This window comes from Myiozetetes cayanensis, unplaced genomic scaffold (genome assembly GCF_022539395.1).
Source record: "Myiozetetes cayanensis isolate MyiCay16 unplaced genomic scaffold, myiCay2020 scf1, whole genome shotgun sequence".
Lineage (NCBI taxonomy): Eukaryota > Metazoa > Chordata > Aves > Passeriformes > Tyrannidae > Myiozetetes > Myiozetetes cayanensis.
Genome location: NW_026086604.1, coordinates 65575806 through 65603800, shown reverse-complemented (window position 1 = coordinate 65603800; position 27995 = coordinate 65575806). Strand labels below are relative to the sequence as shown.

The 27995-nt window shown below is 36.0% G+C and overlaps 1 protein-coding gene across 4 annotated transcripts in view; it reads right to left on the bottom strand.

Annotated features, from left to right (window-relative positions):
- GALNT1 (polypeptide N-acetylgalactosaminyltransferase 1) overlaps positions 1–27995 on the bottom strand; it is a 112659-nt gene that overhangs the window by 15648 nt on the left and 69016 nt on the right. For all 4 annotated transcript variants that reach the window (XM_050307406.1, XM_050307424.1, XM_050307397.1 and 1 more), the window contains exons 4-7: positions 22615–22789; positions 7803–7969; positions 1766–1973; positions 120–290 (exon numbers count right to left, since the gene is read on the bottom strand). In XM_050307406.1, the coding sequence (XP_050163363.1) occupies positions 120–290; positions 1766–1973; positions 7803–7969; positions 22615–22789 (721 nt within the window). The remainder of the gene's footprint in view (positions 1–119; positions 291–1765; positions 1974–7802; positions 7970–22614; positions 22790–27995) is intronic.

Genomic DNA, 27995 nt, shown 5'->3' with positions numbered 1-27995 from the left:
TTCAACCAGACAAAAAACCTGCTACAATGTTTAAACAAGTACTTAATAACCTCAAGTACTCACAAGTTTAACCTAGAAAGGATATGAAAATCTTAACCAGATGAATAATTTCTCATTACCTAACAGGAAGGGTTCGATCTCCTTTCCGTCGATCCATCTCTCTCTGAGGAACAGGGTACCAGCGAAAATTTAGCTTCCAGTTGAACCCACCATAGGTCATGTCAGAACCTGCCATATATTCGAAGGTGTCATCACTGATTACATCAATGATGGGACACACTACTGTCCTCCTAGTAAAAGGGAAGAACCAAAACCTATTAATAAAGTGTCAAAAAAGATGGTGTTTTTGTTGTTGTTGTTGTTGTTGTTGTGGTGTTGTTTGGTTTTTTTTTTTATTAAACGTTTTTAACACATATGGTTTAAATTTTCATTTGCCATCTCTTAACAACAGTACTCAACAAATTATTACCAGGAAACATTTTCACATTCTGTCATAAGAGTTAATTCTTACACAGGAAAATGTGTTTTTCTGATACAATTTTGGCAATGCCAGATCTTTTTTTTTAATTGTATTTGCATCACTACCAGCAATAAATATTCCTTCCTCTACAGATGGAATTATTGATCCCAGCTTTCTCAATGCTACATAGTGATTGGGTAGAAAACAAGAAGTTCTTGGGTTTAGCTGCATGGTCACAGTAACTTGCATGTTTTGAAATCAAAACTTGGACATAAACTCTGGGAAAGTATTCTTAAAACACCCTCAGGACTAAGAAGTGATAGTCATTGCTAACAAAGTATAACTACTGCATCAAAGTTGACAGAAAGTGGCCTCTCATGGGAAGCTCTGTAAAAAAATTCTGGAGTTGGTTTCAACTGAATTTAAAGGACTTAAGTTTGAGACATTTGGACAAATTATAACAATATATACTTTAGTCTCACTAAAGGTGTATTAATGATAATTTAAAGTTTAGTACTTAGCACTGTGCTGAACAAAGGTTCTTCATTCTTTGTAGCTTATTCATCATGTAATGCTATATTTTGTAACATCAAATTCTAAAAGTGATTTTTATCTATAAACATAAGGACAAAATAGAGATCTGTAACACCATACTTAATATCTATTCTATTTAATATGCTGTCTTCTAATAGACTAGGGTGTAACTACAGCTACTGCTCAGATATATGATTGTTTTAAAAAGCAGACCATTGTCTCACTGTTCCCCCAATACAATTTCTAACACACTATTATGGGTGTAGATGAACATGATTTATTCCATCTGTAAAAAATACATCCCAGAAGACCAAGACACAGCACATATTTCCATAATCAAAACCATTACAAAATAAAGAAATTGCAATGAGAACCTGCAAACAGTAAACCTAACAGTTCTTGCTCACAATGTTGGTGTTATATGAGATCCATCTCTTCCTCAAGAATATCTACCTGAATTCATGAAAGAATAGGCCAGGCTGCAGATTAATAACCTCAGATTCCCTTGCTTTCTCAACTCCATTCATGCTCAGGACTCCTGCTATTTAACACATTATTCCTGCTATTTAACACATTATTCCATGCATTCCAATATAGACTTCACTTGAAACAGAGTTTTACTTTTAAAGAAGTTTAACTGTATTAGCTTTTTATCCTTACACCAATGAGAATTTATTCAGCCCTTCAGAAAGCAGATATTTGCTTGTAGGATACTTGTAATACTCTTAACAACCAAAGAAACCCAACATGGGCGAATAGATGGATAATTACCTGTCAGCTTTGATCCTTGCCAGCAGAGGTTCAAGCCAGCCTACTGTACATTCACAATGAGCATCTAAGAAGGTGATGACCTGGCCTTTAGATGCAGCAGCCCCCTTTAATCTTGCTCTAATCAATCCAGAACGCTGTTCCATTCGAATCACATGAACAGGTACTTTTAATTTTTTCACATAACTCTCCAGAGGTCTTTTCAAGAAGTCTGCAAAGAATGATCAAAACCATGAAAACTGTCAGTTATGTAGTTCAGCCTTTTCTTTTCATGAAGAGACTTAAGAGACATTTCCTCATTTCTTTTCTACTGTTTTCCTACTTTCTCAGCTAGTTTCCTCTGCTGCTTATTCTACACTCCCCAACAGGCCCTTCTACATTTCCAAGTGCTTCACTTGATAGCACAGAAAGTTCTTTCTCCTCTTTATTTCTTCATTATGGAAAACACAAGAATGAAGAGAAGGTAGAATGCTTATACAAAAACCAGATGGGATAGGCAAATTATTATTATGGAGAAGATGTGACTCATATTCAAAAACAAATGCATAAGTGTTCTTGGACATAACATTTCTCTACCAAGAAAATACAGAAATGATTTGACTAGCTGAACACAATGAATTGCCTCCTAAGTTACAGTAATGTAACTTACAGATAATTTCTTTATCAGGAGTTTAAAACATGATCAAAATAATTTTTCAACTGTGCTTTCTCTAGTGTTTTCCGGCTCACATTTGTTTCTACTAAATTATGACTGTAACACCTAAAAAACGCTCCCAGAATCAGCTATACGTAAATCAATATCTGTAACACCAACAAATCTCAACTTAGCTGAGGAACAAATTATTCAGGATAGAACAGCCATAACTGACTACCATACGCCTAGAGACTCAAAATTACTTGCATTGCACAGACCTATTGTGCTATGATGAATGTCAAAGGAAGAACAAAGAATTGAGGGAGAATGAAATTGACAGTCACAGAAACAGACTTCTGCAATAACTTGCAGATTTGCAATCTGTAAAAAAGGCAAAATTGTTTTATGGCACAGCTACGGAATATATCATGTTATACACTCAAAGCACACAGGAGTTGTACTACAACAGTGCAAAGCATAAGGCACTTTTAAGTACCTCATACAAGAATAAGTGTGACACTGGAGAAGGGGGAAAAAGCTCGGCATGAACTCTTAGTGGCTGTTTTGTAAATCTCAGGAGGCAGGGCTGACCTGAGGGTGATTACCATTCCTTACCACTGCTCCGGATGAATGAGTCCCAATTGCCTCCTAATTTTTTTTTCTGTGCATTGTTGGACTGTCACTAAAACCCACAGAAATAAGTTCTGACACATCTTGAAAGCTGAACTGTGCTAAAAGTGCATAAGAGGTTGATACATCTTAAACATTTGTCTCCAGAGAAACTCAAAGCACGTTAATTCTTATTTTGTATATTAACAGAGACTCAAATGTAAAAATGTTTATTAGTACAAACCAAGTGTACATGGCTGAACATTTTGCAGGGCTTACGGGGTTGAGCACAGAGATCGTTTAGCTGACTGCATCTCTAGCATCTCTTTACAGTGCAGCTTTCCAAAGCCACTAATTTAAAAGAACTAGTATCATGGAAATGTTTGTATATGGCTTCCACTATATACATGAAGAGAGCATACAGCATTTCTCTAATCATCTGATGAGCAAGTCACACAAATCAACATGTTTCTCTGCAGATTTCAGGTGTAGTACTGATAAGCCTTTAAAGTAGTTCTAACCACTTTAAAGCTGAATGAATTAGTATGGGCTGTGACAGTGGTTCTTGAATGTAATTACAGTAACAGAATGGTAAAATTCTGACAGGAGGAAGAAAGATTTCAAAAGTACAACTGAGGCCAGTCAAGAACTAACATAAAATGAAAACTTACATTATAGAAAGTCATGGTCAGTACTGCATACAAAAATCTACCTACCTTCATCTCCCCTGTAAAGTATTTAAAATTTCAATTTATCAATTACTTTTAAATTTCCTTTTCTCTATGTGTGCAATGTTTTCACTCTGGAGGGAATAAAGTTAAGAACAGTCCTTCTCCCATGTTTAGCCATGTCCATAAGAACATTCTTATGAACTATCACCTTGTTCAAAACTTCAGAAGGGACTAGTCCCAGAAACAAAGCAATATGACAGACCTTCAGTAACTGTGTCCTTAAAATATTACTATAATTTCAACAAAATAAGCAAAAAAATAGAGCTTGATGTCTCATCCCTACAAAAATATGATAAATAAAACTCAGGCATCAAGATTTCTGAAGTTCCTCTGCTACCAGCAATTAAGATTAAATGCTCAAATCTAAACAGCTATTTTCCCTCCAGAACACCCTCTCTAAAAGCAGTAAACATCCCTCACAAACTGCTCCCTTTTCTTCCAGTAGCAGAAGTTTAGCTTTTTGGATTAATCATACATCCAGAAACTGGTAATAGTTTCTTTTAAGGCAAGACTTTTTTTTCTCTTAAAGAAAGTACTTGACTAGTCTTTCAGTGCATGCAATACATTTTGGCCTATAAGAAACACCAGGATCAAGCTGTAGAATGATCTTCTATGCAAACTTTTTGTCATGGTTTTATTTATACTAAATTCTATATTAATTTATACTAAATTTGATATTAAACACTGTAATGAGAAGTTTGATGCATTACATAGGCCATTGCCTATGAGTGACCCAGGATGACAACTGAATAATTTTTTAGCATTGCTTCATACACTTCCAACAGTGTGAGGTTTGACAATATTAAAAAACCCACACATATACACACACACATGATACTTCTACGTGGAAACAATAATAATTCATGTATTTTTAGAGGTATAACTATAAATCTTTGTGGTAGATATTCTTTTCAACCTTTTTGTCTATCAAAAGGGTGCATAATATTACCTAAGACTATGGATAGTTTAAGGAGCAGCAGCAGAAAGAATGTCAAAAAAGCAAATATATTCAGTTCAAGTCAACTAAGTGTGTTAGTCGAAAAATACCTTGCCAATTCTATTACTGAGTCACAATGATATGAATATAAATGAAAAATTTAGTTTCAAACATTTTTTTATTAAGCTACAATAAAACACAGATTTATCACATACAAGCTTGCCAGTACAGTTTTTTTAAGAAGAGCAAATATTTTTATAAGATGTTATTGGCAGGAATTTAGCTTTGGTTACATTGCTTTGATCTGTATCTGTATCACTAACTTCTGTGGATGTAGTTTATCCTAATGCAATCTGCCTACCACACTGGGTTATTCAGTGCAGACCTAGTTTTAAGTACTGCCTAATCCTGATTTCTCCTGTCAACTTTTTTTAAATAGTTACCAAAGATCAATACTGGAAAACTAAAGTTGCAATCCTGATCAGTAACTAGAGAACAATGATACAGATATGTCTTGTTTCTCCAAAGCTTTTCTTTTCAGTATAAATAAATCTGTGATATTATGCAAATTCATTCTTCTAAGACCATGACACTAACAGGTACAAAGTGTGCTTCAGGCAGACTGAATGCTTACTTTATTCCAATTAAAATTACTCTGATGCTAGAATTCAATATACGCTACTCAGGCTGAACACTGTCTTTTTCTGGAGAAGTACGCTGTTTTAATTTAACACAAACAGAATGCTTAAGTAGCATATGTAAACCCTTCAGATTTTCAGGCATCATACCCATCAGTTTTGTTTAATCTAAAAGCATGCTTGATGGAACCATAATAAGTTTTTGGAAAACAAAACTAAAAAAACCTCCTTTCAGTAATTGTTGAAAATAATGACAAATAAAAGATGCCTAAGTGATCTGAAATGAAGATCACAGGCTTCAAAATGAAGTATTGGAACAGGTTCAATAACCACCAAAAAAAATATGAAATACTCTATCTTTCAGCCTGGAATTAAGTTCCTTTGTTTTTATTGCCTAAACAGAAACAGAAAAGTTATCTAGAGAAAACCACGTTTTTTTCAAGTGGACTATAATTTTATGATTCATAGTGAGAACATGTCTATTGCTATGCTAAAAGTGATTTTTTTCTGAAACAGAAATTGAAGAGGCAACACATTCTACATTATTCTAATGTTAGCTTGCTCTTTATTTCTAGGTCATACAGAAAGCTGACCTGTCACAAACAATAATTAATACTGATTTGAAGTAGTGCCAAGGACTGTTTTAATAAATGAAATGTGGACTTTTTATATAAAGGTTGAAAAACTACAACAAAATTGAGGGGTATTATTACAAATAACCCACAAGTGAAAAAAACAAAAAAAAAAAAGATTTTGTGCCTTTCTAAAAGCAAAAGTTGATCACACCTCTCATCTAATCCAGAACATATTTATGTGGCAGCCTTGCACTTTGCATGGGCATTTCTCTTCTGCTGCCTGCATGTAATTGTATTTAAGGCCTCTGCCCTTTCTTCCAAATCACACTGGAATTGGATGAGGCAGGTAAAGTCAGTATTGGTTAAAAAAGAAAAGCAAAAGCAAGTGAGGGTGCCGGAGAGAGGGAAGAAACACAGCCAAGTACAAACACAACCTCAGTGCATTAGCTGTGCTTCCGTAGGAAAACAGACTGGTCAGAGGCTGATCAGAGTTAGCTGATACGATCTTTCTTTAGTCCACTCAGCTACTCCACAAGTAGCTGTAGATCCACACAGTATGGAACAGGTCAGTTACCATGTAAGGCATCATACACACATGTAACCTGAAGAAGTAACATACACACATGTAACCTGAAGAAGTGAATCATTATACCTTCTATCAGATTCGACATGAAGTGGAAAAATCCACTTCTAATTCTCTTCACCTCCTGTTAATCACTGTAATGGTTCGTCACTATCTATCCTAAAACCTCCTGTTAGTCACTGTAATCCATGTACCATTGTGCTGCTTATACCATATGATCTGAAATCCAGTGTCTTCATACATGCAGATCTCAGGCATATCTTGCTGTTTTGACAACAGTCAGACATCTTACTCTGAAGTTGCAATTACCATAAGCAGCAAAACATGAATTTTGCATCACTGGAATCAGGAGCATCAGGCAGAGATGTCAGTATGCTGAGTGCAAAACCCTTCCATGTCTAAAAGATGGGAATTCCTTCTGATACAGATAATAACCTACAATTGGTGACTATCAAGACTTTTTACTAGTGTTCTAGTAGCCATTAGTCCTAGTAGAAAACTTTCAAAATAGAAATATAGAAAAAGGGATGATTCAATATAAAAATACAGAAATGTTTTAGACAAAAAACCCCCTGTAATACCCTCTCACTTCCATTTACAAACAAGAAAAAAAAAATCCAAGTTATGCTTTATAACCCATACCACCAAGAAAGATTAAGCAAAGAACAAGCAATTAAAATGAAATTTTTAGTGTTGTCTAGAATATTATTTTTATTTTTAATACACTGTAATTTTAAAATACAATGAAGAGTAAAATCTAAATAATATTACATTAAAAAAAAAAAATCAGCTCAAGTTTTGCCTATCACACATGGCAAGTTTCATTCTGTAGCATGAAGCTTTCATCCGGAGCACTATTATTAAGAAATGGAACCTCTAACAGTGTAGAAACTCAATTTTCACTTCCCATGAACTGAATAATCAAAATTAATTCCTCTGAATGCCAAGCCTAATGGTGCTAGTGATAGTGAATTCGGATGTGTGTAACAAACAGTTGCCTTTGCTGTTATTCACCAGGTGATTGAAGGATTAAATGCCCTCAAGCTCTATAAACGTGCTAAAATTTTAAACGCAAAACATGAAAGCTGTAATATGATAAACCTGTTGGCAAACACAAACTCTACACTGTCAACAGAAAAGTAAACAGACAGATAAACTTACACTGGCTTTCAGTGCAGAATGAGCCATCTGTATTTCAAAACAAGTGTTGCTCCCTTCGCTTTCCCCTGCCCCAGCTAATGTGTTTTGCTGAAGAGGGCTAAGCCCATATAAAGTCAGCTTCAATTTTTGAAATAATAAGAGCAGCAAGCTAAAACACAGACATCGTCATTACCTCTTTCACTGGCATCATCAACAAGGACGATTTCTTCCAGCATGTGTCGTGGTGACCGGTTTATCACACTGTGAACAGTTCGTAGAAGGGTGCTCCAAGCTTCATTGTGAAAAACAATGACAACGCTTGTTGTGGGAAGGTTATCTGCATACACCTTCGTTTTACACCTATAAATAAAAATAAAGCATGCATCTGTGAAGGTCAAGCCTTCAGTTAGAGCTGTAAGTTTGAGGTTTATCTCTGAGTATCAATATTAACATTCCTGATAAATCAATTGTATGCAAAGTACAGCAAAGGAGCAAACAGTACACAGATTCATATCTTTACCTATCAACCCCCATGACTTCCATGCATACGTGTATTTACTCCAGCCTACCACTCAGAAAGAGGAACCTAAAGTTCAATAACGAATTCTAGAAATCAATCAGGCAGCCATACTACTAACAGAGTATAGTAACAGATGATTTATTTCCGCTACCCCTGTTTTGTGAAGTGTAGTATGTTCAGATACACTAACCCAAGCCCCTCCTTTAGGCCTGCATTCCCTCAGAGGGCAAGGGGTAAAATCTAGTACTGTAATTGGGACAGAAGGGGAATGGAGTGAGACACAAGATAAGAAATGGCTAATTTAAACTAGGAAGTAAATGTAATAAAGGTATATAAAGAACAACTAAATAATAACTAAAAGAGGTAAAGAATTCGGATACAGCTGATGTTTGGAAAAAGCTGAGACTAAACACATACTACCTGCAGTACCTACAGTGAGTTAAGTATATTTCATAATTTAATATGATTATGCTACATAAAAACCAAAGTTTTCCCACTTCATTGTATAAATGTTTAAGTGCTATAAAGGTTCATCAAATTAAAACAGAATTATGCTCACATGCCAAAGTTAGCATGGAAGACCATAGGTCTAGCTCTGCTAACAGCATATACGGGGCATTTATACAATCCATGACATACACTCCAAGTAACTCCGCATGCAGACAACATTTTTACATTTTGCAATGCTATTTTGTAAAACTAGTGATATTTTCAGTATCTTCTACAGAAATCAGTACACGGTACACAAAGTACTGATCACAGTTCTGAAAAGAGGCAATTCTCTTCTAAAAAGATAACCACGCAAATTTAAGTGTTCTCTGCACAGATCTGTTCCTCCTGCACATTCAAAATCACACTCAATTACTTACATAAGATTTGATAGTACTAAATCTTTTAAGAATCAAAGCTAAAGAGATATATATGTACATCTCAAACACAAGGAAAACATTGAAGCAGAAAAAGAAATATATTCAATGAAGCTGCATTCCAACAAAAAAGCTTTTATTAGATCCCAAATTTTTGAGTCAGGTCACTGTAATGTAACCTGATTTAAATGCTACTAAAATACATTAACAAGTATTCATGACTATCATCCTAACAGCAGCATAGTCCAAGGGCTTGAGCAGTACACAGTGCATATCCTCTACCCTAAACATACAAAAACAATACGGAAGGATCAGCCTGCTGATACAGGATCGTGGTGTCAGCATCCAATACCACGCCAACCAGTGAATGTCAGCCAGAACTAGGCTCCCAACATGAATATTTTATTTGCTGGATAACTTGGTCAGCCAGAGCAACTCTCAGAGAGAGCAGCTCTCACAGCACATTGGCATTTCAGCTCTGAGGTGGTGACAAAAGCCCAGTGTGCACAGATATCTCAGAAGAGATCAGTAAGTCCGGGTACAAACAAGAATATCCGCAAGAGCTTCTGTGGAATCATTTTCCATTTCTAAGAATTGAAGCAGTAGGATCAGGCACTATCTGTCTTCAATATTATACTTACTTATTATACAACTATAGCCATATTTAATTATTCATCACACTGAACTGAACATTATAAAATCTTTATGAAAAAATCTTTGTGAAAATTGGTGTTATCCCGATTTATTTCATGTATAAAAATACACTTGCAAAGTGTGTCAACTGAAAAAGTTATTTCTTTAGTATCCCTTGAAAAATAAAAGAGCTTCTCAAAACAATGCTATGAATTTCAGAGGAAAAATTCCCACAAGTCAAATAATTTTATCACCCAGTTTGCCACTTGTTAAGTCTATTTTGCTATTTTAAAACCAAAATGTTTTATTCCTTCTACTGTACTGCTCCCTAGACCAGAAAATAAGTGTGTCTGATTGTAGACCTTCAGCTACAATAGTAATACAAATTCACCAATTGCTCCTCTACTTTTTGGGAGAATATTTGTAAAAAAGTCAAGCCTGTTACCATTTCTCTACAAAAAGCAGTAATAATGTGGTGAATGTCATTCACCAGGAATATCATGCTGGGGTAGCCACAGGATCCACTATTGTAGTATGACATCTCTCATCTCCAGCCTTGCTTTTTATCATGGCCTTACGGAAGATTTCATTTTACTGAGCTCAAATCAATGAACTGTTATAAATGACAGCCAAGTGATCAGGGACTACAGTGTTTATACAACATTACACTGTCTGAAGTATGAATATATTAAAACATTTGAGATCCATCTTTGAAGGGGAACTTTTTAGCACCAAGAGGAAGGCTTACAAGAATTTTTGGGGACAACCCTCCCACTCCTGCAAGGCATTCCTACTGCCCTTCCTGCAGAAGGTGAACATGCTCCTTGCCATAACGAGATGTGCTCGTTCTCACCCCCAGAGATCAACGCCTTCTGTGGTAAGAATCTAAGAATGACCACAGTCTGGTAATTGGTCGCTGGCTGGGTTTAAACCATGACACTCGATTACCGAGATGTAAAAGGCTGCCACACATAACACAAGGGTGTTTCATAACAAAACTGGCTTGACATTTTTGAATGCTCTTCTTAATAAAGTGTTTGGTATGAAATTATCCTGAAAAGATTCATCGATGCAGGCAGGATAAATGAAAGAATTAAGAGTATGAGACCTGGTTTTAAATACTCCTTTTACCTGCCTCTCTACATATATCTTTTTAGCTATATTTGTACAAATTGTTGTCCATATACACAAATAAAACCTCCTGGTTTTAATTTTGAAAACACTGATAACTCCTTTACCCCCTGGAATATATTGCTGCAGAACATAAGACAAATAAAATAGAACACTTGATGCCTGTGATTAGACATTAGCATTCTATGTAAACCTCATGTTTTATTCTTATTAACAAACATTCAAATTAAGAATCCTTTTTGTCTTTCATTTGTAAACAAATTACCCCAGAAAGGGAGTACTATAGAATTTAAAATGAAGCATTAGCTTCAACCAACAGTTATGCAACATTAGAAGCAGAGTATAACCATGAGGGGTATGACACATAGGCTATGAATTAAGGACAATTTGAATTTTAATGACCTACTAATATATTGTGTTCCCTTCGTTGAATCATGCCTCAAACAATTTTAAAATTGAGTGCATAATATTAGGAAGGCATACCATCTCCAGTAATTTAATGAAGACTCCAAACAGCAGATGAGAATACCTACTCCACATGGAATGCATCACCCTTTCCTTAATCTACAGCATTCACCATGAAAACTCTCAGCTATTGTGACTCCATTTATTATTTAGATTGTGGAAACTCCCCCAAAATTTCAGACATTTTAAATACAAGCAGAGACTTACTGTCCTATTACCTAAAAACATAGAAAAAGAATAGACCAGATTGGTAAAATATGATCAAGACAAAAATCCTTCTTGATGTACACAGTACCATGCTCAAAACAATTATGTTCTTAATTTCATAGCAAGTCTCTGTCTCATGCACTGAAATCCCCATTTTCAGTGGCATTAGCCTTGCATTATTCCCTAATATTTGATTTATTATTTTCATGTAATTAGGAAATTGTGCTCATTTTGGCTGGGGTAGAGGTAATTTCTCCACAGTAGCCAATACGGGGCCATGTTTTGGATTTGTGATGAAAACAACATCAATAATTCAGGGACTCTTTTCATCCCTGCTGAGCAGTGCTTGCATAGAGTCAAGAACTCTTCTCTTTCTCACCTCACCCAACCAGCAAGGAGGCTGAGGGTGCACAAGAAGTTGGGAAGGGACACAGCTGGGACAGGTGACCTCAGATGACCCAAAGGACATCGCATGCCATATGTTGTCATACTCAGTATATAAAGATGGGGAGAGAAGAAGGAAAAGGAGGTGATATTCAGAGTGATGTCATGATGACTTTGGAAAACAAATGCCATGTGATAGTAGCCCTGATTTCCTGGGGATGGCTGAACACCTGCCTGCCCATGGGAAGCACTGAATGAATTCCTTGTTTTGTTTTGCTTGTGTGCGTGGCTTTTGCTTTCCTGATTAAATTGTCTATCTCATCACACAAATTTTCACTTTTACCCTTGCAATTCTCTCTCCCAACCCTCTGTGGGGTGAGTGAGCAAGTGGCTGCATGAGGCTTAGTTGCTGGTTGGGGTCAAAAAACAGCAGAAATGAAGTGGACAATTACATAGGAAATAGATTTTTAATCACAGTCAAATCTTTTAGTCAAAGATTTTTAATGTCCCATCAAAATTACATCTGAGAAAAAATAATTAAGTTAGAAACTAGTCTTTTTAAGGTTGTTTTATGAAGAAGCCACAGGACTATAAAGACATGACTCTCTCTGACCTCTGTAAGATGCTCCTATACATTCTTCACAGAATTTAATTTTTTTGCAATTTTGCATCATATATTTAGAATATCGCATTCTGCTCTGGGGCCTCCAACGCAAGAAGGACATGCTCTTGTTAGAGAGTCCAGAGGAGTGATAGAACAAGGGAGAATGGCTTTAAATCGAAAGAGAGTAGGCTTAGATTGGATATTAGGAAGAAATTCTTTACAGTGAGTGTGGTAAGGCAGTGGAACAGGTTGCCCAGAGAAGTTGTGGATATGCCCTCCCTGGAAGTTTTCAAGGCCAGATTGGATGGAGCTTTGAGCAACCTGTCTAGTGAAGGGTGTCCCTGCCAATGGCAGGGGGGGTTGGAACTAGAGGATCTTTAAGGTCCCTTCTAACCCAATCCATTCTATGATTCTATGAGAATAGTTTGGCCCAGTTCATTATAACTACATAGGTATTCCTATGTCCATATCTCCCCAAGAACACATGGCAGTGCAACAGGTCAGAATCCTTCATAAATTGAAATCAAGTTTAATGGACTAAAAGCAAAGGTAGACAGATCCTAGCATATATCTGTATAACACTGCTAAAGAAGAAGCGACAGCAAAAGAAATATATGTTGTTGTCCCTAACACCCTGCAGCCAGATTCCAAAATTTTAAATCCATTAAAAAAGTTTTTTAAATGAAAGGCTAAAAACAACTGAGTTTTGTTTTGCTACTCTATTATTGTGACTCTTTGTGAAGGTATTAGTTGAATCTTACATATAAGCTCCACATGCTTTACATGATGATGTTCAGAAAAATAAACTCAGAGAATTTTATTCAGTGGATTAAAGCCACTTGAAAACTATCTGATGCTTCTTCAAATGCACCTGAAGAGCCTCTGAATAAACTGCTTTCCTACTTTCTCTTTCAGCCCAGAGTACAAATAGTCCACAGGAGACATTACAAAAATAACCTGAAGAGACAACAATAAGGCAATTCTGTCCAAATAAAATTAAATCATTAAATCTCAGAGTTTAATTGCTACTTCAGCACTATCTTGCACAGAAGGAAGACAACTTTTCATTTTGCACTTTCCACAAGACCACAACCATACACACTCAATCCTCCTCCACATCTGGCAGAACTGGAAGCCTCTCTTCCCTCATGCCAGTAAAGGAATGAAAAAAAGACATACTTCACCACTGGAGGGACAGACGAAATCTACGAGGTGATCACACAAGATCCTTCGATTGAACCCATCAGAAGGTTATATTCTTCTGATACTTATCTGCTCTGCTCAGTGATCAACCTGGAGGTCAATAAAGCTTACCTGCTCTATCCATCAGCACACACAGGATGCAGACATGCCAGGAACTCAAGACATCACCCTTCACTATCCTCATGCCACCTCCTTCAGATTACTATTGGGTCTTGGACAAACACCCCAAATGTTACCTCAAAAAAAATGCAACTGTGCAGCCATCTTATTACAGAATAGCACTTGGCATTTTATCAATATTATGAAATTGTATTCATGGATCAATTTACTAAGAAATTATTCCCAAAACCTAAGATTGAGTGCTACACATTTAATATTGTCAAACCTTAAAAGATAAATATTTACAATGTTAGCAATGATCTGTTTGCACACCCTTCAGAGTCATGCTAAATCATTTCTGAAGGTAAAAACTGAGGATTTAATATTCAGATAGCTCTTAAATACTTTTGTTTCACCAGCTAAAAAATTCACACCCCAAACAAAGCTACAAACAGGGTAGAGGTCTTGTAGGAAATAAGTTATATGCTACCATAATGTTTATGCAGTGAACACAATGAGGAAAATCTCATTCACTGAGTAAAAACATGAAATAAATTGTAGCTAATTTTCTAGAAAGATGAGGTCATAATTATATTCTGCATAAGAAATAAATGCTGAATTTCTAAATACTACAGGGCAAATCTCTATCCCCTCTGATACTGCCAACATGTTATTCTCCACAGAGGAGAAATCAGAGAACAAGTTAACATTGGAACATGTTTTTAATATGGATTTTTCAAAACAAGGCCACTCATGCTTAACTAATCATGAAAATTAATAGACTCAGACACTACCTGAGCCATGATTTGCTATACCTGATACCAATTTTATTCCCAGATTCCACCAGCCTTTCAAACAAACAAGTCATGAGCAATAATTTACAGTGGCTCAAAAACATTAACAGCAGTAAAACACATACGTAATCCTTGTTTTCTAGCCCAGTGCATGCAGCCCAGAGCACTCTGATAAAGGACAGAGATGCAACAAAAGTAAAAGTGTCTCCTGTGCACTAAGCAGCTCAGTTGGGAAATCCCAGAGGAGCTCGGATTGGTGCTCGTACATGCAGTATGATGACACAGTGCCAGTACATTTTTGAAAGCTGTACTAGCAAGAGATAGGGGCAGGAAGGGGAGCATCTTTAGTCATCTTACAAATTTAGTACAATCTTTTATCTTGGATACTACAAACAACAGTTATAAGTAAACTGCATCTCAGAACTTAAATTTGACAATGACACATAGGAATAATCCTAGTCTTGCTGAAAATCAGGTTAGAGCTGAGGTTTTGAGGAAATACTACACAGCACAGCCCCTGCAATAAATCTGTTTAATATTGCAGATGCAGTACAAGCAGAGTACAGAGTATTAAAATATATTGAGAGTCTCTGAAAAGGAAGCACTGGTATCCTTTGACTTGAAAACACACATTTATTGTCCTTTGAGGTTATCAAACTTAATTCCTGATCGATAGAAAACAAAATCGGGAAATCTGAACTCCTCTCATGAAACCTCAGGTTTAATTACTGATACCTGATGAATATCACTGCAGTGCCATAAAATGTCAGTATTCCATTGCTTACCTGTTCATATGCCTTAAGTTATAGCCTGCAATAAAGTTAATGTAACAAAGCTGAGGCACAGCTATGCCCAATAAAAAAACCTCCTCTCTACTTAAATCATGGGTGAAACCAGTTTTGAAATAAGACTCTTGAGAGTCACCCTGAAGCTGCTGAGGCTGACCTACATTTCCATCAGAGGGGAACTCCCTGTAGCAAGGTGGCAGAAAAAGTGTCAAAACACTACAGCAAGAATCACCAGGACTCAAGTCAAGGGGTGTGTCTTTCCTGAATATAAGCAGCAGCCTCATAGTATCATTTAAACAAGGGTGTTAATAAATCTACTTCCTATGTAAATTTTACGAATGCTACAAGCTCCCAAATTGAAGACAATCAAGTTGGATAAAGATCTGATTTTCATACAGAAACAAAACAGCTAAAAGGATTAAAAGCAATACTTCTGAGAAAGATGGAATCACTGGCTGTTGTAACATGTGAAACCATGTTTCACTACAGACTTTGCATACAACCACAGCTTTAACTAGCAGCAGCACAAAGAGAAAGCACTGCAGATAAGGTTGAAACAAAACTTCACACTACCCTGAAGCTGCTTCTTCCAATCAAATCAGAATAATTTAGTTTAGAAAGAGGTCTTCATTTCTACAATTCATATCACAGCTCCAATTAATCTTTCTGAACAGGTGCCTTGAATGCAGGCAAATCCCTTATTCTTATTTAAACATTTCAGTGCAGCCTGCTTAATGTCTGCCTTCAATAGTATTACATAATTTACCTGACACCAAGAGTATGAAACTTTCCTTTCTTCTGATCTCAAAGATTTGGATATAAGAAAGGTCGCATTATCTCATGAGTCAAGTAGAAATCTTCTTTAAACCCTGAAAACAAAATCCAAAATGGTTCTTAAAACCATTGTGGTTACAGAATTCAAGCAGAACTTCACAAAAATAATAATAGCTGTAATTGACTCTTTCCTTATCCTGAAAGTGATCACAGGAAAGCATCTCTTGACAGAAGCAAACCAAATTCTGTCCTCAGAGACTGAAACTGAACCTTAAGATCTCTAGACAAATTATTTTCCATACCTGATCTATCAATTTGAATAAAGTTCAGGATATGGCAGCTCATCCAAAATGGACGAGCAGAACTAAGAAGACTGCTGTTAAGAATGTGTTTGTGCATGTATACATGTATATGCGTGTGTGTATGTAGCATTAAAAAAAAAGAGAGAGAAAAAGCCAATTTACAGGAAGCAAACTGATTTTTAAAGTGACTTTTTTTGCCCTCTAAGCTTTCTCTAGGAAAAAGATTTACAGGCAATTTCTTCCAGCTAACTCACTAAATCAACGTGAACAAGAACAATTCCAAACATTGATTCTACAGGGGGCCAGTAACAAGCTATATGCACCACAAAAGCCAGATGAAAAAACATTCCTGCTTGAAAGAACAGTAAAGTCTTTAATACCTCACATGCTTTCAGACTTCCATGACATTGCTGAAAGTTACATTCCTGGCGATCAGGTCAGCAGATTTTCTTTACAGATGCCACGTTAATTAACAGCCTGGATTTCAAGCATGTATCAAAATGTTGAATGAACTCTTGAAGTCTTACACCACCTATGTTGACAACTCTGCCCTTTTTTAATTATCTTTACATTACTATTACCTGAGCTAAATGAATACCAAAAGTTCACAAAGCTTATCACAATTTACGGGGCTATTTAAATCCCCATAGCCTTATGGGGATTTAATACACAGATCCTGTAAGAAAGCTTTTTTTCCACCATATTTCACCTAATCTGGTGTGACTGTGGGCTGCTGCCAAAAGCAACAAACCCACGTTTCACCACTGCAGTTTTGTCCCATCCCATTCTTTGCACCAGATCTGGTACTCATACAGCTGCTGTCTGCATTGCTTCACTTTGCTGAATCAACAAAATATACTCTTTTTTCCCTTTTTGCTGTCAGTGAATGTCAAGGCCACACAATCACTAGAGAATTATCAATAGAAGCAGTGAGAAATTTGTTTTGTCTGCCAGTCCACATTTACACCAGATTTTATGCAGTATAAAACTACCCCCCTAACTATTCTCCTGAATTAAAATAACTAACAGCAAAGCAAGCATACCTCCATAAGCCTCATATAGAAGCAAATACCTTGAGTGTTGTCATTTAAAAACCCCATGAAATGTCACATCTGAGTTCAAAAAGCACAGTCTTGCCTGTCTGCCTCTACTAGTTTTACTATGAATAGGTCTACCCAAAATATTTTCTTCACAGAGGGACTGTGTTAATTTTATGAACGCATTATATTAAGATGCAGCCATAGTATCCCAAAGTATACAGCAAATAAATCTGTTTTGAGAAATCCAAATTCCAGTGTATTCTCACGTGCATATTTCGTACTTGAAAATCAACATTACATTTTTAAAGCACAGATATGAAAACCTGATTGCGGTCCTGTAACTGAAAAGCATGATATTGTATCATCTAATTAACAGTGCCTAAACATAAATTCTGTTCTTTCTAATCAAAGAGATGACAGAATTAGTTAGAATTACTATTCTAAATAGACTTACTCAAAAAGAAACCCAGCATAATTGCTATAAACTCCTCAACATACATGTAACTGACGAGTTAGAACGGCTTTTAATCCAAGAAAATTGTCTACTTCCTCCTGGTTGTAAAAGTAAGCTTGGCAGCAGGAACTGAACAGGGTAGTTTGATTCAGAAAAAAAGCCTTCAGTAATAAAAAACTGACAACATGAACATACCAGTTACATTTGAAGGCCTCAGAGATCTGCACTTTGTTTTTTCCATTAAGTGGCTGAAGTCATAGTTTACATGGATTTAGACCCAGTTCACTCAAATATGTAGGACCATCTGGCTAAAAACTCTGATGATACCCTAACATGACTTACACCACTCAAAACTCCACCACACCTACCTTCCTGAATACAGACAGTTTGAGAAAAGGACAGTTAAAAGGTCCCAAACTTCATGTAGAACTAACTGAGGTGTAATAAGATGTCAGATACCTTAAATCTGGCTAAATTATACCAGCTAAGGAAAAATGACAAGGAAGATCTTTTATGCCAAATTGTATAGAACCTGCAGCCTTAGAGAAAGGGTTGTTGAGGAGTCAGCAAGGAGAGTGGATACTCCTCCTTGCTGAAGGTCTGTTTGAGGAAGCCCATCCCTCTTCCAAGGAATCTCAACCTGCAAAATATGACACCCTCCTAGAGCTGCATCATAAGCTCCAGTGGGGACCAGAGTTTACATGAACAACATCATTCTGCCCCAGCTATGTCTCCATTGTTTCCAACCGATTGCTTGTGCCTGAGAAAGAAGAGTGTTTTAAGAAGGTCTTTTCACCTGTAAAAACCTCAGAATCTGGTTTAAACTCTCACAACAGGAAAACACAAATGTCATCTTTAACATTTTAAATATTCCACAAATTATTCTATAATGAATTCAGGCTGGAAAGCTCTGCTTTAGAACACTATACTCATTCTTCATTTTGCAAACCAGCTTCAAAGTCACCTTCAACAGCACTGAGAGCGAAACCAGGTCATAAGACGTGCAAATTTTGTGCTTTCAACCACCCTACTTTCCAATCTGAACACCAGTCTAAGACACACAGGCACACAGGCACAGCTGAACATGCACTTTAGTCATTGACACCTATTTTATTCGTTGCCTCCCTCATCTTCAGCAAAATCAAGGCCAGACTCTCGTGTTCCTAATCATCCATCTTGTACTCTCTGCTGTCATGTCAAGCCCACAGCTGCATATTTTCCTGGCAACTGTGAATCAACTCTCACTTTGATGACTGAGTCATGGACTAGAATAAGACATGCTTACAAGAATTATTCTATTAACAACTTAAAACCAATCTGGTATGCCCAGCTGCTTATTCTCCAGCAACAACTCTCCTCCAGAGGTTGTAGCCCTGTCCATTATATTAGTTTGTTACAGTAACATACCCCAGAGTCCAGATTCAGGGAAATATCCAGGCTAAAAAAATTACTTCTGGTTTAGCTTTTTCTGTTGAGCAAAACACATTCAGCTGGGATAATAAGAAGAATAAGTAGAGCAATGTTCCTGGTTTCAGATACAAAGTGACTAGCAATTCAGGCACATGTCAATGATTTTTAAGGCATTTATGTGCATCAGTAATTTTGTGCCAAATAATAAAAATAAATATAAACCTGTTAATACCACTAGGGCCCAGCTCAGCAGAATAGAGGCGTAAATGTCTGTACCTGTCCTGTACTGAGGACTTCCCTTAGCTGGGGAAGGGCTTAGAAGTTATTAAAACAGCTCCTATTTTTATTCTTCTAGAAGGTAACAAAATTTCTTGGCCAAAACATAAACAGAATGCCCAGAGTGGGTCATCTGTAGAGATTAACCTATGAGCACTCTAGGACCAAGTACATACACCAATGAACTTGTCTTTACACAGATGGCAGGGGGCTTGGCAGAACCAGAAAATAATTAAAGGATAATGTAGACTACTTCAAAAGTTGCTCTCCAGCTGACAGGTCATGCCATCCCCATTAAATACATGTGGCAAATTGGTCCTGGCACTCTTAATTCCACCAGCTTTCCCATGATTAACTGTTAAGGCAAAACTTTTACAGGCTTCTGTACTTCAGAAAACCTGACATGCTGGAGAATTAGAGGACTTTAAATAATCACATCTTCCCTCTACACCACATTAAAGGAAACAACCCACAAAACCTGTGAAGAAAATAATTACATGGTTGAACAGCTAAGTGTGCCTTTGAACATATCCTACTTTTTCAAAACCTTGATTGAAAGTGCTACTGGCAGCTGTTCCGTAGGCACATAAATGTGGTAAGGAATCATTAAAAACTACCCCTTCTCCTTCTCCACAAACTATTTACATATAACCAGGGATATAGATAGAACAAGTTATAACTCCAATAATGCAGCACAAAGCGTTTCTGACCTTTGAGTATTTTGACTAATCAGATAGTTTCATAACACATACACACAACACCAGAGGACATTTATAGTTTTCACAATTCTGAAAATAGTTACAGTGTTCTGGGAAAGTAATGCTAATCCATAAATACAGATTAGGATATCCTTACATTGTAAACACAGTATTGTTCTCAAATTTGCTGGGGAAATGCTAACACACTCCCCAGCTTCTTAATTAGCATAACCTTATAAAGTACATGTTGAAAAAAGACAAAGGAGATTTTTTGGAATAATTTTTCTCTCAAAATCTACTAAATAATGCACACAGCAAGTAAATGTTAAAAATTTTGGCAGGAATTTACAAGAACAGAAAATCCAACTCTGCCCTGAAACTTTACCTAGAATTTTATTCTAAGATTCCACTTTCACACACGGAGTACAGTAACACTATTATATCCAGAAAAATGGAAAAGAGAAGCAAATGCAACATTACAAAACTTACAGTGTATGTCTTACTGCAAAACACAATAATGCTAGAGCGTAACCAAGTGTGAAAGACAAAAATTTCCTATAGCTAAACTTCTTTATAGAATTGTAATTTCATTTTTCTGCAAGCTTGAGTGATGCTTAGGCAATAATTTTTTTAGTAGTTTGTAGCAATTTCTCTTTCCATTTTTGGCCAATTCAAAGTCTAGACCTCACAAAGCTTAATTTTAAAGTGGATTAATTCAACTTTTTAGATCCACAAATTTATTTTCTTATCTTTGCACTTACATTATGGAAATGGTAGAATATATACATGCAAGTTTTCCAATATGAATGCTGAAAAAAGATGAGATTTAATTTCTTCATACTTCAAGGTCATAATGAAGACTTTACTTCTGTTTACCATCCAAATAACAAAAAATCGTAACTATTGCTTCCCCAAACTTTTGTTAATTCCTTCCATTACGCTCTTCCAGAAAAACATGCAGAAATCATCCCATATTAGTATCTCAGCTTGGTCAAAATTCTCCAATGAAGTAGATGATTTTCCTCGCAGCTAAAACAAGTTAAGAATCCTAACTACAAGTTCTTTACCAGGGGAAGTCACCACTAAGCAGGGAGGTAATTTCTTACCCTATAGAGTGTGATAAAGGGGCAGACATTACATATGAACTTACATAAATCCAAGAGATCCCATTTTTGCCAAGTTACAACAATGACCAGAGCAATAACACAAGAGACAAGGATATACCTCTCCCCCACCAAACAACATCTGTCATATTGGAAAGAAAGCCCTGCAAGTTCATGATTTGCATTCTTACACTACAGACAAGCACTGACCAAAAAATCTGACTAAAAATATATCTGAAAATCGATTGAAAAGTTACACTAATTCAGGATTGTGAAATCATATTTTGTAAGATATGTCTCAATTATTAAGAAAACCAGCACTATCAGGAACTCACACACTACACAGAATCACTTTCATCACAACAGATGAAGGTACCTACAAACGAGCTCTTTATCACTTATTAAAAATGAAAAGCAGAGAGCGCTTCGTCTCATTCTGTTAATATTAATCTTCTGAGGTAGGAGATGAAAACAAATTCATCCAGAAGCTAGGCCTTGTGTATATAGCAGAAAAGCAGAGCTTCTAAAGAAATAGGGTATCTATAAGCATCTAATTCTTGCAGGAGAATGCAGATAATTGGGAAAATTTCGTTTCATGAGCTTTATTGAACTGGAATGTCCCATTCATAAACAAGAGGGGATGGGGGTGGGGGGAGTCATCAGCTACTCTGTCAGAGTCGTCCCAGGAGAGTAACACAAGCTCAGTTTTCTTTAAAACAAGGCTGCAATTTTCTTTTTAATTACTTATGACTCAAATAGCTCTGAAAGGATCAATATTTCAGAGGCAAGATCAAAACCAAACCAGATGGATATTAGAAAACATTATAATGCAATCTAAATGAGGCTTTGCACATTTCATTAGGTAACAAAATTTTAAAGTATTTCTCTCATCATCCAATCTTTTCTATTTTATATAATGCAGAATTTTAGTCTGCCTCCTTACAAGCAGTGCATGGATTTTTCAAATAAGTCATTTTTTCCTGAAATGCCAAGTCTTAAGTAACTTTGTTTTCCTTCAACCAAATTAATTTCTATTCCATGAACAGGCTTCATACTTGTAATCAGATTTGAAGTTAAATATCACTGATGAAAACTGGTTTTCTGCTGTTCGATCTTAAAGTATCTTATATACAGGAAATTATCGTACTGTTTGCTTGAAAGTTACATCTTACAGAACTGAACTGGTTTGGATTACTCTTTGCACAGTCTTCATTTAAATAAAAGTACATTTTTAATACAACATAAAGTACTTACCCTTCTAACCTGACATCAGGTAAAGATCTGTTGAGTGCAATCATTTCACTTGCCATTAAATTAAATTGATTTATTTTAAACATTTCTTTCATTTTTTCTTGCTCCTCTTTAGGAATGACCACAGGCTTCCCCATCTCTCCAGGTCCTTCATGTGGTTTTTGTATGGGTTCTGGAACTAATAACAAATAAAACATTACCAACTACTTTTAGGCTTGCATTTGGTTGTTTATACATTATTTTACACTGTAGAAACATTTATATTTAAAACAGTCTTAAACCCCACCATGTTTTGAAAATGAAAACAAATCTTCACATTTGGGAGTTTAACAGAACTGTTTAAGAGCTATTCTTAGAGACCACAATTCATGTAAAAAAAAAAAAAATGGATTTATTTCTATCCATCATTACATCATAATTGACTTTACTAAAGTTTCTGTAAAGGAATATCCAACTTTTCCAGGAAAGCCTGTGTGTGCAAGAAAAATCTGAGATATAAATGAGGGGAGATCACACAGTAGTCTACACCTTCCTCATGAGGTGAAGTGGAGGGGCAGGCATTGATCTTTTCTCTCTGGTGACCAGTGAGAGAACCCAACGGAATGGCCTGAAGTTGTGTCAGGGGCGGTTTAGGTTGGATATTAGGAAAAGGTTCTTCACTCAAAGGGTGGTTGGGCACTGGAACAGACTCCCCAGGGAAGTGGTCACAGCACCAAGCCTGACAGAGTTCAAGAACTGCTCGGACAATGTTCTCGGGCACGTGGTGTGGTTCTTGGGGCTTTCCTGTGCAGGGCCAGGAATTGGACTTCAATGATCCTTGTGGGTCCCTTCCAACTCCAGATATCCTGTGATTCTGTGATAAATGTCTGATGTTCCAGAACAGTAAAGGTTCTAAAGTAAAAGTGTAGCTTTACATTTATTTATTTACACATTTTTATTTTGACAGAATGACATTGGCATTTACACTTTAGAAATTATTTCTCCTGTTTGCACTAACACTATTTTTAGTCAACAAAATTACATTTGGAGTTTAACATTAGTTAAACCAGTAACACTATACATCTTTAAACTAACAAAATCCTAAGTATCAAATATCTGATCAAATTGAAGAGGGAGAGAGGGAGGAAAAAAGGAATTCAGACTCTTGAATTATTTGGGGGTTTAAACAAAATTAGTGAAAACCAGATGTCTTTAAAAAAGTTACACTTCTCTTTACAAGTACCGTTCACTTTTCTTCTGAAAAGAAATGCCAAAATAATGAATTTGAAGTATTTTACTCCTTTACAAATTCAGTAGAAATATTAATTAAAAAAAATAGTACTTTTGGATCCAAACAGAGGAATAGGAAGTATTTTAAAATAAAGGTACCAATTCCTTTAGAAATAAGTCTAGGTTCAAATTACCTTTAATTTGCATCTTTGGATAGCACAGTGTAATTAAAGCTTATGCCAAGAGCAAATAGTCACGTAAGGAATAAAAGTAAAATTAAAAAAAAAGAAAAGCCCAAGCCTTCCACCATTGCTGAAACACTGAGGTTTAAAATATATATTACTAATAAATAAGACTTTATGCCAGCCTGCATTTAGCGCTAATTGGTAACACGCACAACGTGCTCCTTAAGAAACTTTCATTTTCAAGTACCTGAAGAAATTGCACTAGTTGCATTCACACAGTAACATTTTAGCAGAGAAAATCCTCCCATCACAAGGGTGCCTTTTTTTTAACAAACTCCCCACAACTGTCTGTTGAGCTATAAAATTCTAGAAGTCGTGAGCCAGCCACTCAAACACTGAAAATCGATAGAATAAGTATGTTCAAGCAGATCCTGAACAGATTGGCCTAGGTGTTTGTTTTGGCCATGGGCTAAACTGAACAAGCACCTTGCTTTGGATCATTGCCTCTTAAGAAGGTATGATTGAACCTGCATCAAAACTTGCTGATTTGCAATTCACCACCTTTTAAACTAGAATTTGTGCCTTTTGGGGTGTAATTGGCATAAAATTATGGTATACAATGAGGTAATTATTTGGGCTTAATTTTATATAGTCAGTTTGGTATTATTACGTGGACTACCACAATAATTTTAACTGTATAGCAATGAGTATATCATTCACTTAGACAGAAAATGATTAGACAATGAGTGTTCCACATACTTAAACCAAACCAAAACTATCAGAATATAGTTATATTCTCCATGTTTTTCAGAACTCTGAAGAGTGAATTTCTTATCCTACCGAATTACCTATTTAGAAGAAAAAATCATTTCCTGTTTCATTTACACTTCCAGTTGTTCCTTAACATTCATTAAACCAGCTAAATTGAATAGCTAAATTAACTGAAAACTCATCTGTCACATTTGCAGATCTTGCTGTCAGATAAGAATTTAGCACACTAGTGACTTGGATCCTGGTGTACAAATTCCACAAATTCATCAGTTGAATTTTTAAATTTCATTAGTAAATACATATTACTTGATTGCACATTTTACCTCAATAATGTACTTCATTCTCTTGCAGAAAAATTTAGCAAAAACAAACCAGATCCAGATATTTTGTGCAACCCATTAAATGCAAAGGCAGTCAAACTTGGTGCACAGGCAGGGTAATGACTTTCCAAGAAAAGTTAACCATCTTAAGTTTCTGAGAACCATCTTCTCTTGCCTTTTTTTTATGGTTTTCTGTTTTCCCTCAACAGCACGTAGTTTTCACATAAGCAGAAACCAACAATGTTCTCCCAAAATGACTAATACTAATTGTTAAGAATTCAAACCACAGTGCTCTTTTGGTCAGTTAAATATGAAAAAAATATTTCCTTTGAAGGACTCTGGACATGTACTGATGACATACTTCTAACAAACAGAAATTTAATTTACAGCTACAAGTTTCAGAACTAAATGAATTAAGTCATTAATCATCACCTGATCCAACGGGAAATCTAGTAATGTTTTCCAAGACATTTCTTATTTGTATCAATAAACCATTAGTTTCAAAGGGGGCTTGATCTCTTCCAGATCTTCATTAAAAAATAAGGAACTGCTTGTGTCTGTGGACTACAAATTTCTTTTTACCAGGCAATATGCCTGATGAAAGCCAGATACTTCAAAATCTAAGACCATCTACAGCCAGGAAAAAGGGGTGGATTCTTCTGGTGAGGTGTCTTTAGGGACCACAAGAATGTAAACTGACCAGTGAAAAATCCAGTCACCTTTGGAGGCATCACCATAATTGCAAGAAAGCTGTTTGGACAGGTAAAAGTTCAGAGAAGTTCTATCTCTTGCACACACCTCAGCCTTAACAAAACAAAACTGATTTACAATGAACAGTTCGCATTTTCAAAAATTCAACCTGTGTTTTATATCTTGAAATTGGTCACTTTTCTTAGGATTTTTTTCATGCAGGTGAGATTTCTCAGAACCAAGACACAATTTAGAGATTCTATCTTTACCAGAGCTTAAAATTCAGAACACAAGACTTGACTGGCACTTCACAAAAATTGCTGGCCATATTTTAAATTTGTCATTGCTCAAGAAAAGAGCATAAGCAGCAAGGAGCTGAGGCTACAAGACTCTTGCAATACCAATCCTAAGTCTGAAAGATTCCCCACCATCCTGCGATTCTAATAATTAAACAAGGGGAATGCACTTTGAGGGAAAAAAAAAGGGAAAAAGAATAAGTTTGAAAGTTTATTTAGCAACTACATCATGTGCCAAAGCTGCAAGTTGATTTGCAATTATACATTTAAGAAATTTATAAGAGGGGGTAAAGAAGGACTCATTTCCTATGGAAAACATCCTAACTTCATGAAAGCCCAAACTGTCCAAAATTATCCTCAAAATCCTGTGCTCCTGCTGATATAGCTAAAGACCAATTTTTACAACTAGACAAGCACAACCTAAAATAAACAAAAACTCCTCAGAAAAACTTACTTATATGTCAAGTAGGTTCATTAAATGCTAGGAAATTCTTCCATGAATTGCAAAGTGAAGCTATATACCAGAGTGACATGGACAAGAGGCTATTAAATTCAGAACTCTTACATAATTTATGCTGAATCAAGAAAATTAATTCAATTATGGAAATTATTAGGAGTGAAGAAAGTGAAGTGAAAAAGCAGATTTTGATAAAAGCTTCACAGAAAAAATAGCCTCAATGTTATCTGAAGATTCTAGACATTCTGAGCAGGAATCAATCTACTACAGATTACAAGCTGGTAAACTACTGGAACAAGTAAAAATATCTATGATCAAACATGCAACTTGGTTAAAAGGAAGTGTCACAGGGTCAACTACAACCATGGTTTCTAGCAGACCTATTTCTGCATATACCTTATTACAAGTCAACTGTATAAAAAGCCCCAAGAAAACGTACAAAAGTATACATAAGGTTTTGTTTGTTTGGTTTGTGTGGTTTTATGTGGGTTTTGTTTGTTTGTTTGTTTTGGGTTTTTTGTTTTTGTTGTTTGTTTGGTGTTTTGTTTTTGTTTCGTTTTGTTTTTGTTCACCAGTCAACCATAAGATATTAAAAAGATACCAAGGATTTTAACACACATAGATTAGGGAAAGGTCAGAATGAAGACTGTACTCACCTAAGCAAAGCTATTGTTGCATAGGGAAAGTCATAATACTGATCTGTCAAAACTGCAGGCTTTCCCTCACCTGAAAGTTCCCCCCACTGACTTTATAGATAAAGTCATTATAATTTCAACATCATTAAAATATCAAACTAAGTGGATCTATTCCTATACAACAATATATCAGTCATCTATTCAGAATTTCAAAACTTCTGAAAAAAAAAAAGTAAAATAAAAAGAGAACAAAGAAAAGACTGAATTTTCCCGTTCCTCTTACTGAAAAAGAAACCCAAACATTTAAATGCAAGCAAGTGAAAATTTAAGTTCCTTCTGCAAAACTTATGTGAATTAGAACCTCTCTAAAATACATGCATGCAGTTGTGGAAACAACAGCTCAGAGATACTGAGCACAGAAATTCTACATTCCTACACATTGTTATTCTCTGTGGAGATATATTAGCCTGTTTTCATTATGGGGAAAAAACCCAGTGAAACCAAATCTGACATTTCCTAAATATCTCCCCAGTGTTATTCTGCAACAGAGCAACACTATTCTTACAATACTTCAGAAAATTTCCCAGGAAGGTCAAGGTTGCCCATACCAGATGTTGACAGCTGAAAAAGTTTTTTGTGATGGAAAGCATTAATCTTGAGTACAATTGGCTGATTAGACTTAATAACTAGTATCACTGCATAAGTTTCTTATTTCAGCAGTGAAACACAGACATAGCCTTTCAGGTGGGAGAGACACCAGACTACAAAATTAGATGTTTCACAAATGAACTGGAGGCGGCAACCGCCTGCAGTTCTAAATG